Source organism: Octopus bimaculoides, chromosome 2 (genome assembly GCF_001194135.2).
Source record: "Octopus bimaculoides isolate UCB-OBI-ISO-001 chromosome 2, ASM119413v2, whole genome shotgun sequence".
In the NCBI taxonomy this organism is placed as follows: domain Eukaryota; kingdom Metazoa; phylum Mollusca; class Cephalopoda; order Octopoda; family Octopodidae; genus Octopus; species Octopus bimaculoides.
In genome coordinates, this window is record NC_068982.1 from 37,218,739 (window position 1) to 37,232,680 (window position 13,942).

Sequence of the window (13,942 nt, forward strand, 5' to 3'; positions counted from 1 at the left end):
ATATATATATACATACGAATATGTGTGCCAGGACCGCCAGACTGGCTCCTGTGCCGGGGTGGCACATAAAAAGCACCCACTAGACTCTCAGAGTGGTTGGCATTAGAAGGGGCATTCAACTATAGAAACATTGCCAGATCAGATTGGAGCCTGGTACAGCCACTGGCTTTCCAGACCTCAATCAAACCGTCCAACCATTGCCAACATAGAAAACGGACATTAAACAACAATGATGGTGATGATGTATATTACCTTTATTAAGATGGATATTGTGTTATTTTAAGGAAATTTAGCTGCTACTTCTAACTGATCAAACAACTGCATGGAAATATTCTTGTTGGCTTTTATCTTTTTTGTTTTTGCATCATCATGGTACTTACTGCCTCTACATTATTGTTTCATGTTATTACATGCCTGATCCTTTCAGCTATTTCAGCTTTTTTGTTTTCTGCTTCTGCACAGGTATGATAATGAGAGTATAAAAACTAGTGAGTTCACTGATGACATGGATGAATTATTTTTATGGATTGATGAAGCAGAAAACCTTTTGAGCATTCCATTAATTCAAGGTGAAGAAAATTTAGAGGAAACCTATGACAAATTCAAAGTAAATATTCCAAATTTTTGTATCTATATTTTTAAATATTGTGTTACACTGTAAAACTTATTTGTTCAAGTTTGATTAAATAAGACTAACATTATTCTCTGATCTACAGGATTGATTTTTTAATTTATTTCTCCTGGTTGCATCAAAAACATTATGTTGTTCACTAAAAGGCTTCTGTGTGGGTGATTTTATTTTGTCTTAAATACTTCTCTCACATCATCACTTTACCTCCTACAAAACTATATTGCTAATTTTGTTTAGTAATTCTAGTTAGCTTTTTCTATTTTTTGTCAAGTATTGATTATTTATATTATGAATTCATAATATGAATTATTATATTTGTATATAATATCACATCTGATATCTTAGTTTATTTCATAAAACATGAACTATAACAAATTATCAAATTAAAAATTTATTAAGTTTTTTATCTAATTCTTAGAATAATATTGATTGTTTTCTCAAGGCACAAATGAGATATATATTTAAAAGAAGAAAATTGGGTAATTAAGTGAAAAATACTTCAATAGAGAATTGGAACTGCATTATAGTCTCAGTTCACCAGAAACTTATTGTAGTATGTAGAAATTACTCCTTTTCTATGAAGGACAATATCTACAACTATTACTGCATAAAGTTTTGTCCACAAATGGTATGTACCATCAAGATCAAGTTGACATAACACAATGATATTGATTTTGTACCAGTCTAATGTAAATGTTAGGAGCTTCTTATTGCATTTGTTAGATATACAACATTTATTCAATATAGACTAGTGATTATGACACCAAAGCAAGAGTCAGATGGCTCTGCAGACAAAAGAATCTGGAGAAGAATGTATGGAATCTGAAAGATTCCTAAGCCAGACTTAAGTTTAGAGAAGCACCAAGTGATGGATATGTGAAAAAGGGGGAAGAAATAGAAACCTAAGCCATAAAAAAACTGCTGGGAGCTTATGAGACAAGTTGCTGTGAGTCACAAATGAGATCTATAGATGAAATCGGGTTCCAGTCAAATAGAAGGCCTGTGCATCATGGTGATAATGTTAGAATAGTGCAGTGCATACAGACATAAAAACTAAGCAACAGGCCCAAAATAAATGATAGGAGAGCTCAAGGAACAGTATCAGGTAGTTAGCCATCGAGTATTCATAACAAGGAGAAAAGTAGAAAGTAAAAAGTTTGCTAATGTTCTGTGATGTGAAGATCACAAGCATCAGGTCTTCTACATTGTGAAGAAGTGTGTCATGAATCAGGATATTGTTCATGTGTAAGTAATGGTAGTGGCACAATTGTTCTTGATAATTATTTCTTTATTGCCCACAGGGGGCTAAACATAGAGGGGACAAACAAGGACAGGCAAAGGGATTAAGTCGATTACATCAACTCCAGTGCATAACTGGTACTTATTTAATCGACCCCGAATGGATGAAAGGCAGAGTCGACCTTGGCAGAACTTTAACTCAGAACATAACGGCAGACAAAATACTGCTAAGCATTTCGCCTGGCATGCTAATGATTCTGCCAGCTCACCGCTCTAATTGTTCTTAATAATGCCAAGAAGGTATGGAAATGCTATTTCAAGATGTTACTGAATGAGGAGTTGTAGGAGAGAGCGAGGACTACCTTGAATTAACCAAACAGAGGGATAAGCTGTTGAAATTGACAGCTATATGGTTAAACATATGTCTGTGAAGGCAGGAAAAGCAGCTGGACCATCAGAGATAGTCACTAAGATGTTGGATATGGCCAGCAAACTAGAAAAATGATAGTTAGTTGCACAGTAAATCAAGTAGGACTGGAAAGGCTAATTCTAGTGATTGGTATAGCAGTGTCGGCATCGACTGCTACAAGAGTAAAAGTAATGTTAGGAAAGAAAACATGACTCTGCTACCATCTGGAAAGTGGCCATATATGATAAACACGAAATAAACAGGTAGAAATTCCATATGTTGTACCTAGTATAAATTAAGGGGCTTAAAGGGTGCAGGAAGGTCACAGACAGGTTGACAGAGAAAAACCTAGTACAATCCCTGTAAATAGTCAGTATGTTTTGTTATCTAAGTGGTAACAGTGGAGAAGTCAACAAAATGACATCTTCAAATGAAGGGCAGATTATATGATATTTGCATATGAAGTGATGCCGCACATTGGATAGTTGTGAAACAAACATTGAATGCCAGAGATGTGCAAAAGCTTAAGAGAAATGATGTGAGTATGTATTGTTATTGTTCATGAATAACAAAATGAAAATAAGCTAAGAAGTAAAAAGCTGGATATAGTTTGAGCCAGATGCAGTGGACAAGATGTAATGCATATGGAAGAAAACAGTTAGGTGAAACAAGAGCCAAGTGATCCAAATAGAAGGAACCTGCATTAGAAGTCTAAAGAAGATATGGAAATAATTAGTGGAGGCTAATCTCAGGAGATAAATCTTACATAGTAGGAGACACAAAGATTGATTTGTGGTTGTACTGGAAAAGATTCATCAAGCCCATATAAGCATTGTCAAAGAAACATAAAATGGATGTAACAGTGATTTTTATGGTGACAGCGGTGGTGATTAGGATGAATTTCTCTCTATTTGTTTCTTTTTTTTTTACCATTTAGGAAATGGAAGATGACTTACCAACACATCAGCAACAGCTGAAGGCACTTAACCGCAATGCACAACATATGATGAAGCAAGACTCGTTATCTAACCAGGATAAAGAGAACATGAGTAAAGATCTTGAAAATCTCAATACACGATGGAAAAAGGTGAGGTTGCTTCATTTGCCTCTTATTTCAAGTTATTCGTATATCAAATTATAGTTGCCTACATCTTCTCATTGTAGCCATCATCTATAATGATGAAATCTCCTCCCACCTAATTCTGTTGAGTGCATTTGTATCCTTCATTATGTGATTATAAGTTTTCAATAAATATGAGCCTAAATAAACTCAAATACTGTTTTAGATTATTTTTCTCTTGTGTGTAATTAGATTGAATTTTTAATACTTTCCAGAAATCTAAATCTCATTGTTTTGTTTTGATTGTTTCTATTTTTAGTTGATAGTTGCAATTCCAGAACGTGTGAAATTTTTAGATGTGAAGCTCAGTACTTTACAAGACTTCCTGAAAGATCTTGAGGAGTTACAAACGTGGATTACTGGAACCAAAAAGGTTTTAGAGGCCCAACAAAATCCCACTAACTCAAATACTGTCTCTGAAGAACAAGATTCAGTTGTTATAGATACACAGGTTAGTTTCATTTTTCATTCTTAGCTAAAGATGAACATTGAGCTTAGAAAATAATTTCAATGACCAAAGAGAGAAACTGAAAGAAACCTATCATGTATGTATGTGTGTGTGTACCCTTCTCTAGACATGACATGGTGGTTGTAAATGAGCATCATCATCATCATCATCATACAAACAAGGATGTTTGTTTCCATTCTTCCATGTAAAACATGTCTGACCATGGTGAGATATTACCTAGCTTGGAAGCATGAGGGTGGGTGACAAGAAGGGTATCCTAGAAAATCTGCCTTAACAAATTCCATGTGACCCATGCAGGCATGGAAAAAAGTGGAATCAGATTATAAGGATGATGATGAAAGTCATGCATTTTAAGTTTAAACTTAGTCTTTGGTTAAGCATCATTTTGCCCCTCAGAAAAGCATCACCTACATTAATCTGTTTGAAGATGATAAAAATGTACTAGCAAAATACTTAAATTGATTTAAATGAGCTAGCTCTCCTTACAAATATGTTCTTATTCTAAGCAGAGGAAATCATTGTTTTGTTTCTAAATTTCATTATAATATCTAAAGGCTGCTTGGCATTAGATAATTTCATAATCAGAAGTCAGTCATTTTATCTTATTTTACCTAGCTATTACAGAAGGCCTCATTAAATTCAGATTATATTCTTTCTGATCAGCTTTTGGATTCGAAATCTGGAGATTTCATCTCATCTGGCACTTCTCAAAGATTGCAAGAGTTATTAGATTAGATATGATAATGCAATTAGTATTGCTTGCTACTGTCTGGCTAACTGCCAAAGGTAGTAATAAATACATAATGGTAAAAGCTATAGATATCTATAACACATATGCACATATTTGTAAACAAAGTATATACATTTGTGCATGTTATGCACATCTGAAGCATATAAGATAAACTTAATGGTGCGGTGTTCAAATGCTGAACCACAAAAGAACAGTTTCTGTTTGTCACAATGATGATATTAGTGTCGTAAGATTGTTATAAAGATAGGGGGTTCATAAAAAAGCAGGTACCTGACATGTGATCTTATCCTTATGACTGAATACCTATGTATCTAACAACTTCTTCAGATGAATCACAAAGAAGTAATAATATCATGCATTAACTCAGTTTACCTTGTTCGTCTCTGTCACAAATACTAATGATGTTTTTTGTTGTACTGGAGCATAAAGAATACCCAAACAGATTCAATATGTTCTGATTGCTCAGCGCAATGTGTGAAGCAGTGCAAGATAACTCTTGAACTTGAAAAGAACAGTAAATGTCAAGTGTCAAAACCTATATCCTATTATGCATTTCTTTCTCTTTTTTTTTTTTTTTCCTTTTTTGTGCATTTCACAAGCTTTCTTGACCAGACTAACAAAATGTGTAATGAAATGCACACAATCCACAAACCAAATCCTACATAATATCCACTGAGTGTTAATTACCTATCCACAATATCTGTACTGAATATAAAACCATATTCTTGAAAATGAAAATACTACTAGTTTGCGAATTGTTAAATAGCTTGGCATTCTGCATTCAAGAGCTCATGTTAAAATTTATTTCTTTAGTACATACTGATTAAATTAGAGAGTGAATGGTAATAATCAATGAATCTTGTTTAATTTTTAATTAGTTAAATTTTTATCTAATTTCATAGATACGTTACAATTCATTTCTGTTTTCCTTAATCAGTTGTTCTGTTAGTAATTGACTCTTAGCTTTTAGGAGAAAAAAAGTGGGTTAAATTGGCTACATGCATACAAGGTATTGAATGAAACACTTGAAGTTAATATGAGTGTGTGCTGAAAAAATCCTGGCTTTAAGGATATTGCAAAAGGCCTGGATGGCAGTGCCCAACCTTCTTAGTTCTTTTACAGGGCTTAAAAAAACTGAAGAACCATTGTAATAAGTATGTTAAATAAAATCATAACTGATCCTCGTTTTCTTTTATCCAAAGCCAGGAACTTTTCAGCACCCCTTCATATATCATGTATCGATTTTACAGTGTGCCATTACTTACAATAACAAGTTATTCCTCCTACCTTGTAGAACTTATTAAAAATTAGCCAGATTTAGGCTTTCAAAAGTTGAATGTCTTGGTCATCAATGTTATGCAGTTCTCATCCTTTACACTATTGACATTTTAGCTGATTATCTACTTCCCGATAAGTTTAACCATTTGTAATCTATGTTCAGCATTATAAATAATAATTTATTGAAGTTCCTGAAATTCTAATTCTTTAGTGCCATCTTACTGTTTCATCCATATAACTCTTCTATCAATTCCTAACCTTCTAAAATACTTAGGCTTGTTCATAAATACTGTTAGATAAGTAAAATGTGAAAAACCTGAAATGATGTAGAGTAATAACACAAGATTGAGAAATGTTGTTTTCTTTCTTGTTTGTTTTTCTGAAGGGTATAAATAAGATTTTAAAATTTTGTGAGTAACTACAATGGATTAGAATCTCTAGAATTATAGTGAGTTAATCTGTCTTAAACATAAAGCTGAAGGTGAAAGATTTGCTGCTTGTTTTAAAAAATTGAAAAAAGGTGATTGTTATTATTGTTGTGGCTTATGCACAGGCCAGCTCTGATCACACAGACTTATTATGACCAAAGATATTCAAGTTGTGACACACATTAATTTCATACATAGAATGTGATATGAAGGAGATTAGACAGTTACTTCTAGTAGGTCAAGTGACTGCATGAAGATCTTTTGTTAACTTAAGATAAGTGTTATATGAACGAGTGATTATTCAGACATCTAATTATCTGATAATTATGGAAAATAATATATATATAACGGGTGCAAAACTACTGTGAGCTAGTGATTGACAGTGGCCATAATGAGATATACGGCAAAGAACATTGAGATAGTTAAAGACTAGTTACAAGTCAGAGCAGGATCTAGAAAAGAATCACCTGGAACTATCATAGAGAAATGATATGGCAGGTTCATTCAGGCCTTTTCAGTATAACAACTGTATGATTTTTAGCAATAATAAAATTTAAAATATCAAACCTGCAAATTCCCTTCGATACTGAGATATTTTAAATCATAAATATGAGAGGATTTAGGGCAGCAATCTTTAAACTATTTCATTTGTCTTGTTGATTGTGTGAAGATTTTGGCTTTTGCTACTACATAAGTTGGAACAGGTAAACCTATATCAACTTCTCCTTGTAGACTATGCAGAAAGCTTTGAAAGCACGGCAAGTTAATGTAGACAATATCAATCACAAGTATGGTCAGATGGTGAAAGAAGGACAATGGCAGAATATTAAGATGACAGATGCAATTCAAGACCGAGTTGTTCAGCTTAACAATGACTGGGAACACATACAAATAATGGCTTCTCAGATGAAGCCAGCTTCAGAGGCAGTTGTTGAAGTTATGAAAAAAGGTATGCAAATGCATTAGTTCTCTGTTTTATGTAACTCATAAAAAATAAAGCTTTTAAAACTATTTTATTAAGCAAGCTATCAGTTTTTAATTCCCAATTGGAATACGTTCATTTTATTTGAGATTTTTGTGTCTATGTGACTTTAAGGTGCATAAAGTCATTCACTGTTAAGGTAGGAGTCATACTAAATTTCATACTTATACATTGATCTGCTGTATTCATTGTAGTATAAAAGTTCATGTCATAATCATTGTGGCATGGGTTTGTTGTTATTGTGCAAATGATACATTGCAGATGATTTCATTTTCAAACTATAAATTAGTAGGCTATTGTTTTCTCCGTAGAGCTATCTTTTGAAGCACATATTAATGTTTATGATTTGTTTCATAATTATTGAACTATTCACTTTTAAACTAAATAGCTGATTGAAAGAAATAAAAACGTATACTAAAAGATCTATAGTAAATCTGATCCAGTCTTGCAATTTAAGTTGATATGTAAATATATTTAATAAAAAAATGTTTTGTTTCTCACTGAAAATAAATGAATTTAATGTTCATCATTATTAAAAATATAAAAATGCTTAACTTACCTTGGGTATTATAAATTCAATTTCTTTTCTTCTTTTTGTAATAGTAAAAGTATCCCATGAGATGCAGCAAGCAAACCATTTGCCTCATGCTAGCACTGCTCGACATTCAGGCTATGACAAATCTGTAAATGACATCATGGATTGGCTAGCTTTACAGAATCGAATGCAGAAAGTCAATAAAGCTGTGATTGGCAACATATCTGATATTGAGCAACTTATTGTCAAACAAAAGGTAGGTTTTTCACTCAATTTTAGTTATAGAGAAATTGAATTTGAGAAAAATTCTTTTACTTTTAATTTTATCCTGCTTTCCATGTTGGCATAGGCCTGGACAGAATGTCACAATTGAAGTCATTACATATTTGGAGGTACAACTTTCTTAGACAGTACAGATGACCTTGTCTTACTCACACTTCACACTTGGCTTCCTAGCACCAGCCACTTTACAAACTGTATTGAGTGCCTTTTTTTTTGTGATACCAGCACTAGAGAGGTGTCACATCCTCAACAAGATTTAAGAATCTTACTAGCTTACACTTTACAGAGTGTTCTAGGTGCATTTTACTTGACACCAGCTCAAGAGAAGAGGATCCATGTCCTTGACCTGACTAAAAGGACCTCATAACATCATGCCTCTTCTTGCTCTCTGGCTCTTTTCAGAATAAAAAGTATTAGTGATAGAGACAAATATTAGTGATAAAGAGGGATGAGTGATATGGATATAATGAAAAATAAAAGTTAGGAATGCTTGTTATGAGATGTGTCAGTGATCAAATCATAGAAACATGATGAAATACTTGAAAAAACACGGAATGCTATACATTTGTAAATGGCTAAAGTCACTCTTTTACAATGTCAGTTTCAGTTTCAACATATGATCTCAAATCAAATGACTTGCCAGACAAGCACAACTCTGAAATATCAATCTTTCATATATTGACTTATTCTTTCTAAACTCTGGAAATTTTTTTCAGAAAAAGCCTGAATCATTCATAGTGTATATTGAATTCAAACACTAATGATTTACACAGTAGTATAAGTCTCAAAAATTTGGTCAAGAGACTATACATGCTGATGCATTTAATGTGGGTCTTGCATTCATACAAATTTTCAGTATAAATATTTAACAAGCCGAAGAATTTTCAACTTGAAAATAATCAGATTTAGTATGTTTATAGTGGTCTAATAGAGCTACACCTATTCAGCATAACTTAGTGACTCTGACTCTAAAAAGATTGCTTTCTACATATTCTTTGATTAAGAAATTTTATTAGCTTTATTGTATTGAGACAAATGAATGTTTTATGAAAAAATTGAATCAACTATAAACAAACGTTTATAGTTGATTCACATCTTTTTTTATGTATAAACATTTTTATGACTTTATAAAATTATTTTCAGAATACTTTGCAAAATATGGAGAATCGACAACAAGATCTTGAAGATATTCTTCAGAAAGCATCAGTATTACAAAAAGAAACTAATTCTTCTGAAGTTAAGAAGGCAATTCAAGAAAAGGGTAAATATAGTTTTTCTTATTAGACATTTGGGATCTTTTTTAAAACGGGGGCCACATTTTTCATTAATGTTTTACCTAGTGTTTTTGGTACCGAAAGACTTTCAAACTTCGTATACTTATCTATTTTGTGTTATAGAACAGAAAAATATTTTTGTATTCGAATTTATTTCATGTAAAAAATTGTCTTATTTCGATAATTTCAACCAATCACTGACAAGTATTCAGTTGTTTACATTTACTCCTTTGGCTGATTAAGCGGTGTAAAGCGTATTTAATTTCCATAGCTTCGTTTTGCTTTTTTCTTTTTAAATTTACTGTTTTACCCTAACCCTATCACCGATAGAATTGTTTCAGAATCGTTTGTTTATGTAGTCGGCACTTAATGTATATCGGCTGAATGGACGTCAGTGATTGGTTGAAATTACAGAAATACGACAACTTTAACATGGAATAACTTAGGGATTTCTTTTTTTTTTAAGAAGACTAAGAGAAAAAGATGTTTTATATGACACATTCTACCAGTGTTCCAAGTTTCAAAGTGTTTCGTTAATGAAAAATGTGGCCCCCGTTTTAAAAAAGATCCGACATTTGTAAACTTCAACATCATCACCAATAACACCACTACTACCATCGTCATATTTTTCTCTGTTAGAAAGGGTTAAAGAAATATGCAGTTGACCATTTTCCATGTCTCAGCGTTGAAATGATAATGTATGACACTGATGATAACAAAATATTCAAATACAGCATCAATTAACTGATGATGGTCTGCTTCCATGTCTTGGATTAATACCATAATATATGTCTCTGCGTTTGCTAAATTTAGAGGTTAACAAAAGCCAAAATATTTTCTGAGTTGATTTCTTTCTTAAACTGTTATATATCCAGTTTGTGTTATTTATTTAACACTGACAGGATAGCTGTCAATTTCAGAAAATTTTATCTAAAAACTGTATACTGTCTATATACATATATATGACTATAGACATACACATGTCTATACATCATAAAGCATTTAATTTTTATCTTCTACCATTTCAAACACCCAAAAGTTAACTTGAAGTTTTTAATAGAATTTATTCAAAATATAAATTCAACAGGCATGTTGGACAACATTCAGGGAACTTCCATGGTGTACATAGTGGCAACAGATTTGGTTTCTGCAATGAGGAGGGAACCAGGCCGCTAGAGTTCTGTGAGGCAAAATGACCTTATGATCTGTAATACTAACTTCAGGAAACCTGCCAGTTACTTGTACACCTACCAGTCTGGTGGGCACACCAGTCAGATTGACTACATTCTCATCAGGAAATGGGAAAGATGGCTACTTATAAATGTCAAAATTTCCCAGGTAAAGAATGCATCCCACAACATAAGTTAGTAGTTAGTAACTTCAGGATCAGGGCTAAATGGCTGCTTCGAAAATGACAAGCATAGAAAAGAATGGTCTGGAAGCTTAAGGATCCTCTGAATGGACAGAGATTTAGAGATGTATTACTTGAAGCTTTTGATGAAAAAGAGGGGGATATAGCATCACACAATGTGGAGAACAACTGGTGATTCCTACGAGACAACCTGTTGAGGGCTACTGACCAGATCTCAAACTAAGGTAACATGGTGGTGGAATAATGTAGTTGACAGAGCTATTAGGGAAAAGAAACAGGCATGGAAGGACTGAAAGTGTGGTGGTAGCAGGGAACTGTATCAGATCTCCAGAAGGGAAGCTAGGAGACAGGTTTACTTAGCCAGAGGAGAAGCAGATAAGAAAAAGTTTGCTAATGTTCTGTGTCGTGACGACCAGAGACTTGAAGTATTTTGTATTGCAATGCCATGGCATTTTTTCAAAAGTTTATTTCCATATACCTCTCTCTACCTTTGTCACTCAATAAACAGTGTTTTCTTTATTTTGCAGCTGATGAAATAAGCCATCTTTGGAATGACACAAGATCTGCAGTTTCATCAAGAAAGACTCACTTAGAGGATATGTTACTTGAATGTCGACAGTTTGATGAAACATACTCTGCATTCAACCGATGGTTACACCAGATGGAAGATGAGGTGAAATCAAAATCACATAACTCTCGAGACATTACAAAATCACTTTCAAACTATAAGGTAAAGTTTACTATTGCTTTTTCAAAAATTGCGTTTTCAAAATTTAATAGTTTTTTGGAGGGATTTTTTTCTATCATTCATTCATTCTGTAGCTATGCATTATCATCAATATTTAAAAAATGACAAATTTTCCTTATGGGGAAGAAATACTGATGACTAAAGCACCCACAAATATCTTGAAATGCATTCAATCAACTATAGTATTCCTTTCAAAAATTTAATTGCCATTACAACAAGTTGACGGAAATTTGTATCTAGCTTTTTAAGCAATTTCCCTATAAACATGTGTAAATTCCTTGTGCTAAAAAAAAAGTTGTATAATGCATCTCAATGTTCTTCTTCACAACACCCAAAATTATCTCCCTTATCCCAACTTGCATTTATAATATCAATTAAAAAGACTGACAGATACAGTCATAATTATATTACTATATTCTTTAGTGCAACTACATAATTGATTATAATTAATTATAAGGCTTTTAGTTATATTATTAATGATAGCTTTTTCTCTAATAGGTACAATCACTACCTGATATATTTCTATATTTCAAATTAATATATTGTCAAAATTAACTCTCACATAGAGATGACCATCTTTGTGTGTGTATGCACATATATGCATGTATATACATACACAAATATATATATATATATATCATCATCATCATCATCATCATCGTTTAACGTCCGCGTTCCATGCTAGCATGGGTTATATATACTGGCATGGGTTGGGTGGTTTGACCGGGGCTGGAAGGCTGCACCAGACTCCAGTCTAATTTGGCATGGTTTCTATGGCTGGATGCCCATCCTAACACCAACCACTCCAAGAGTGTAATGGGTGCATTAACATGCCACCGGCATGGGTTCCATTTGTGTGACACCAGTATCTGCCACAACTGGCTTGATGGGTCTTCTTCTATGCACAACATAATACCAAAGGTCTTGGTCATTTGTCATTACCGCCATGAGGCCCAACACTCAAAATGTGCTTTTTACATGCCACTGGCATGGGTGCCAGATACATGACACCAGCGTTGGCTACGACTACAATTTCACCTGGCTTGACAGGTTTTCTGAAGCACAGCATATTGCCAAAGGTCTCAGTCACCAGTCATTGCTTCTGTGAGGCCCAAAGTTTTAAGATCATGCTTCACGACCTCATTCCATGTCTTCTTGGGTCTATCTCTACCACAGGTGCCCTCCACAGTTGGAGATCAGCACTTCTTTACAGAGATGGCCTTGTTCATACACATCAAATGACCATACCAGCGCAGTCATCTCTCTTGCACACCACATCTGATGTCACTTAGGCTCAACTTTTCTCTGCTTGCACTCTGATGAGCCATGCACACTGGCATTGCACATCCAGCGAAGCATACTAGCTTCATTTATTTCAAGCCTACACATGTCCTCTACTGTCATAGCCCATGTTTCACTAACATGTAGCATACCTGTTTGCACACAAACATCACATAATACCTTTCACTTTGAGGGAGAAGCACTTGGTTGCCAGCAGAGGTAAGAATTCTCTGAACTTTGCCCTGCCTAATTTTATTCTCACAGCTGTGCTCTTGGAGCATCCACCTCTACTGCTAACTTGGTCGCCTAGATAACAGAAGCTATCTACAATCTCTAGCTTACCCCGCTGGCAATTGATGGAGTCTATTTTCTGTACATTTTCAATGTTTATTGTACTTGTGTAATATAATATAAATATATATATATATATATAGAAGTTTTCCATATGTCTTAGCATTTATTGTTTTATATATTTTTTCCTTTTTGATTGTGTACATGTGTGAGTGTAGGTATAAAATGTGTATGTGTGTGTATATATGTGTATGCATGTATGTATATGAGTGTAGGACTGTGTCCAGTGTATAAGTGCGACTTTCATGCACACGTCTCCTTATATATATATATATATATATATATAAAATATATATAGTTTTAGGGAACGGAAAAATTTGGATAAGTACTGTTTTCACTTTGCTAAAGATTTTCTACTATTTGAAAATAATATGTATTCTTGTTTTTATACTATTCATTTGTTTCTTTATAGATTATTTTAATAGATAACTTATTTAACACTATATTATTTAGAAGTTATAGTTTCATTTCAACATAATATTAGAACTTCGATTGGAATAGTGTTGATATATTTTCGGTTATTTTTGATTAATATTATTTGATTAATTATTAATCTTTATAGTTTATAATATCGTTAAAGTTTTTTTTAAATCAAAACTTTGGAAATATATATAAAGTTTAACCTTTTATTCTTAATAATTTTTTCTTTCCTAAAACTATATATATTTTATATATACTTTATCTATAAGGCTCAATTTAATTTTAATTTTTTATAAATTGATTTTAATTGAGTTTTTTACCTGTAATTTTGGATTTTGTCCCTAATAATATTATTATATATATATATATATA

General features: G+C 33.0%; 1 protein-coding gene and 1 long non-coding RNA gene across 6 annotated transcripts in view; one reads left to right on the forward strand and one right to left on the reverse strand.

Moving 5' to 3' along the window:
* Positions 1 to 7,950, reverse strand: part of LOC128250700 (uncharacterized) — a 97,052-nt gene extending 89,102 nt beyond the window's left edge. The window contains exon 1 of the long non-coding RNA XR_008266701.1: positions 7,867 to 7,950. This is a non-coding gene — a long non-coding RNA (uncharacterized LOC128250700). The remainder of the gene's footprint in view (positions 1 to 7,866) is intronic.
* Positions 1 to 13,942, forward strand: part of LOC106873450 (dystrophin) — a 562,674-nt gene that overhangs the window by 341,676 nt on the left and 207,056 nt on the right. For all 5 annotated transcript variants that reach the window (XM_014920808.2, XM_052976364.1, XM_052976366.1 and 2 more), the window contains 7 exons: positions 463 to 607; positions 3,217 to 3,366; positions 3,659 to 3,850; positions 7,058 to 7,274; positions 7,911 to 8,098; positions 9,268 to 9,385; positions 11,298 to 11,500. In XM_014920808.2, coding sequence (XP_014776294.2) covers positions 463 to 607; positions 3,217 to 3,366; positions 3,659 to 3,850; positions 7,058 to 7,274; positions 7,911 to 8,098; positions 9,268 to 9,385; positions 11,298 to 11,500 — 1,213 coding nt within the window. The remainder of the gene's footprint in view (positions 1 to 462; positions 608 to 3,216; positions 3,367 to 3,658; positions 3,851 to 7,057; positions 7,275 to 7,910; positions 8,099 to 9,267; positions 9,386 to 11,297; positions 11,501 to 13,942) is intronic.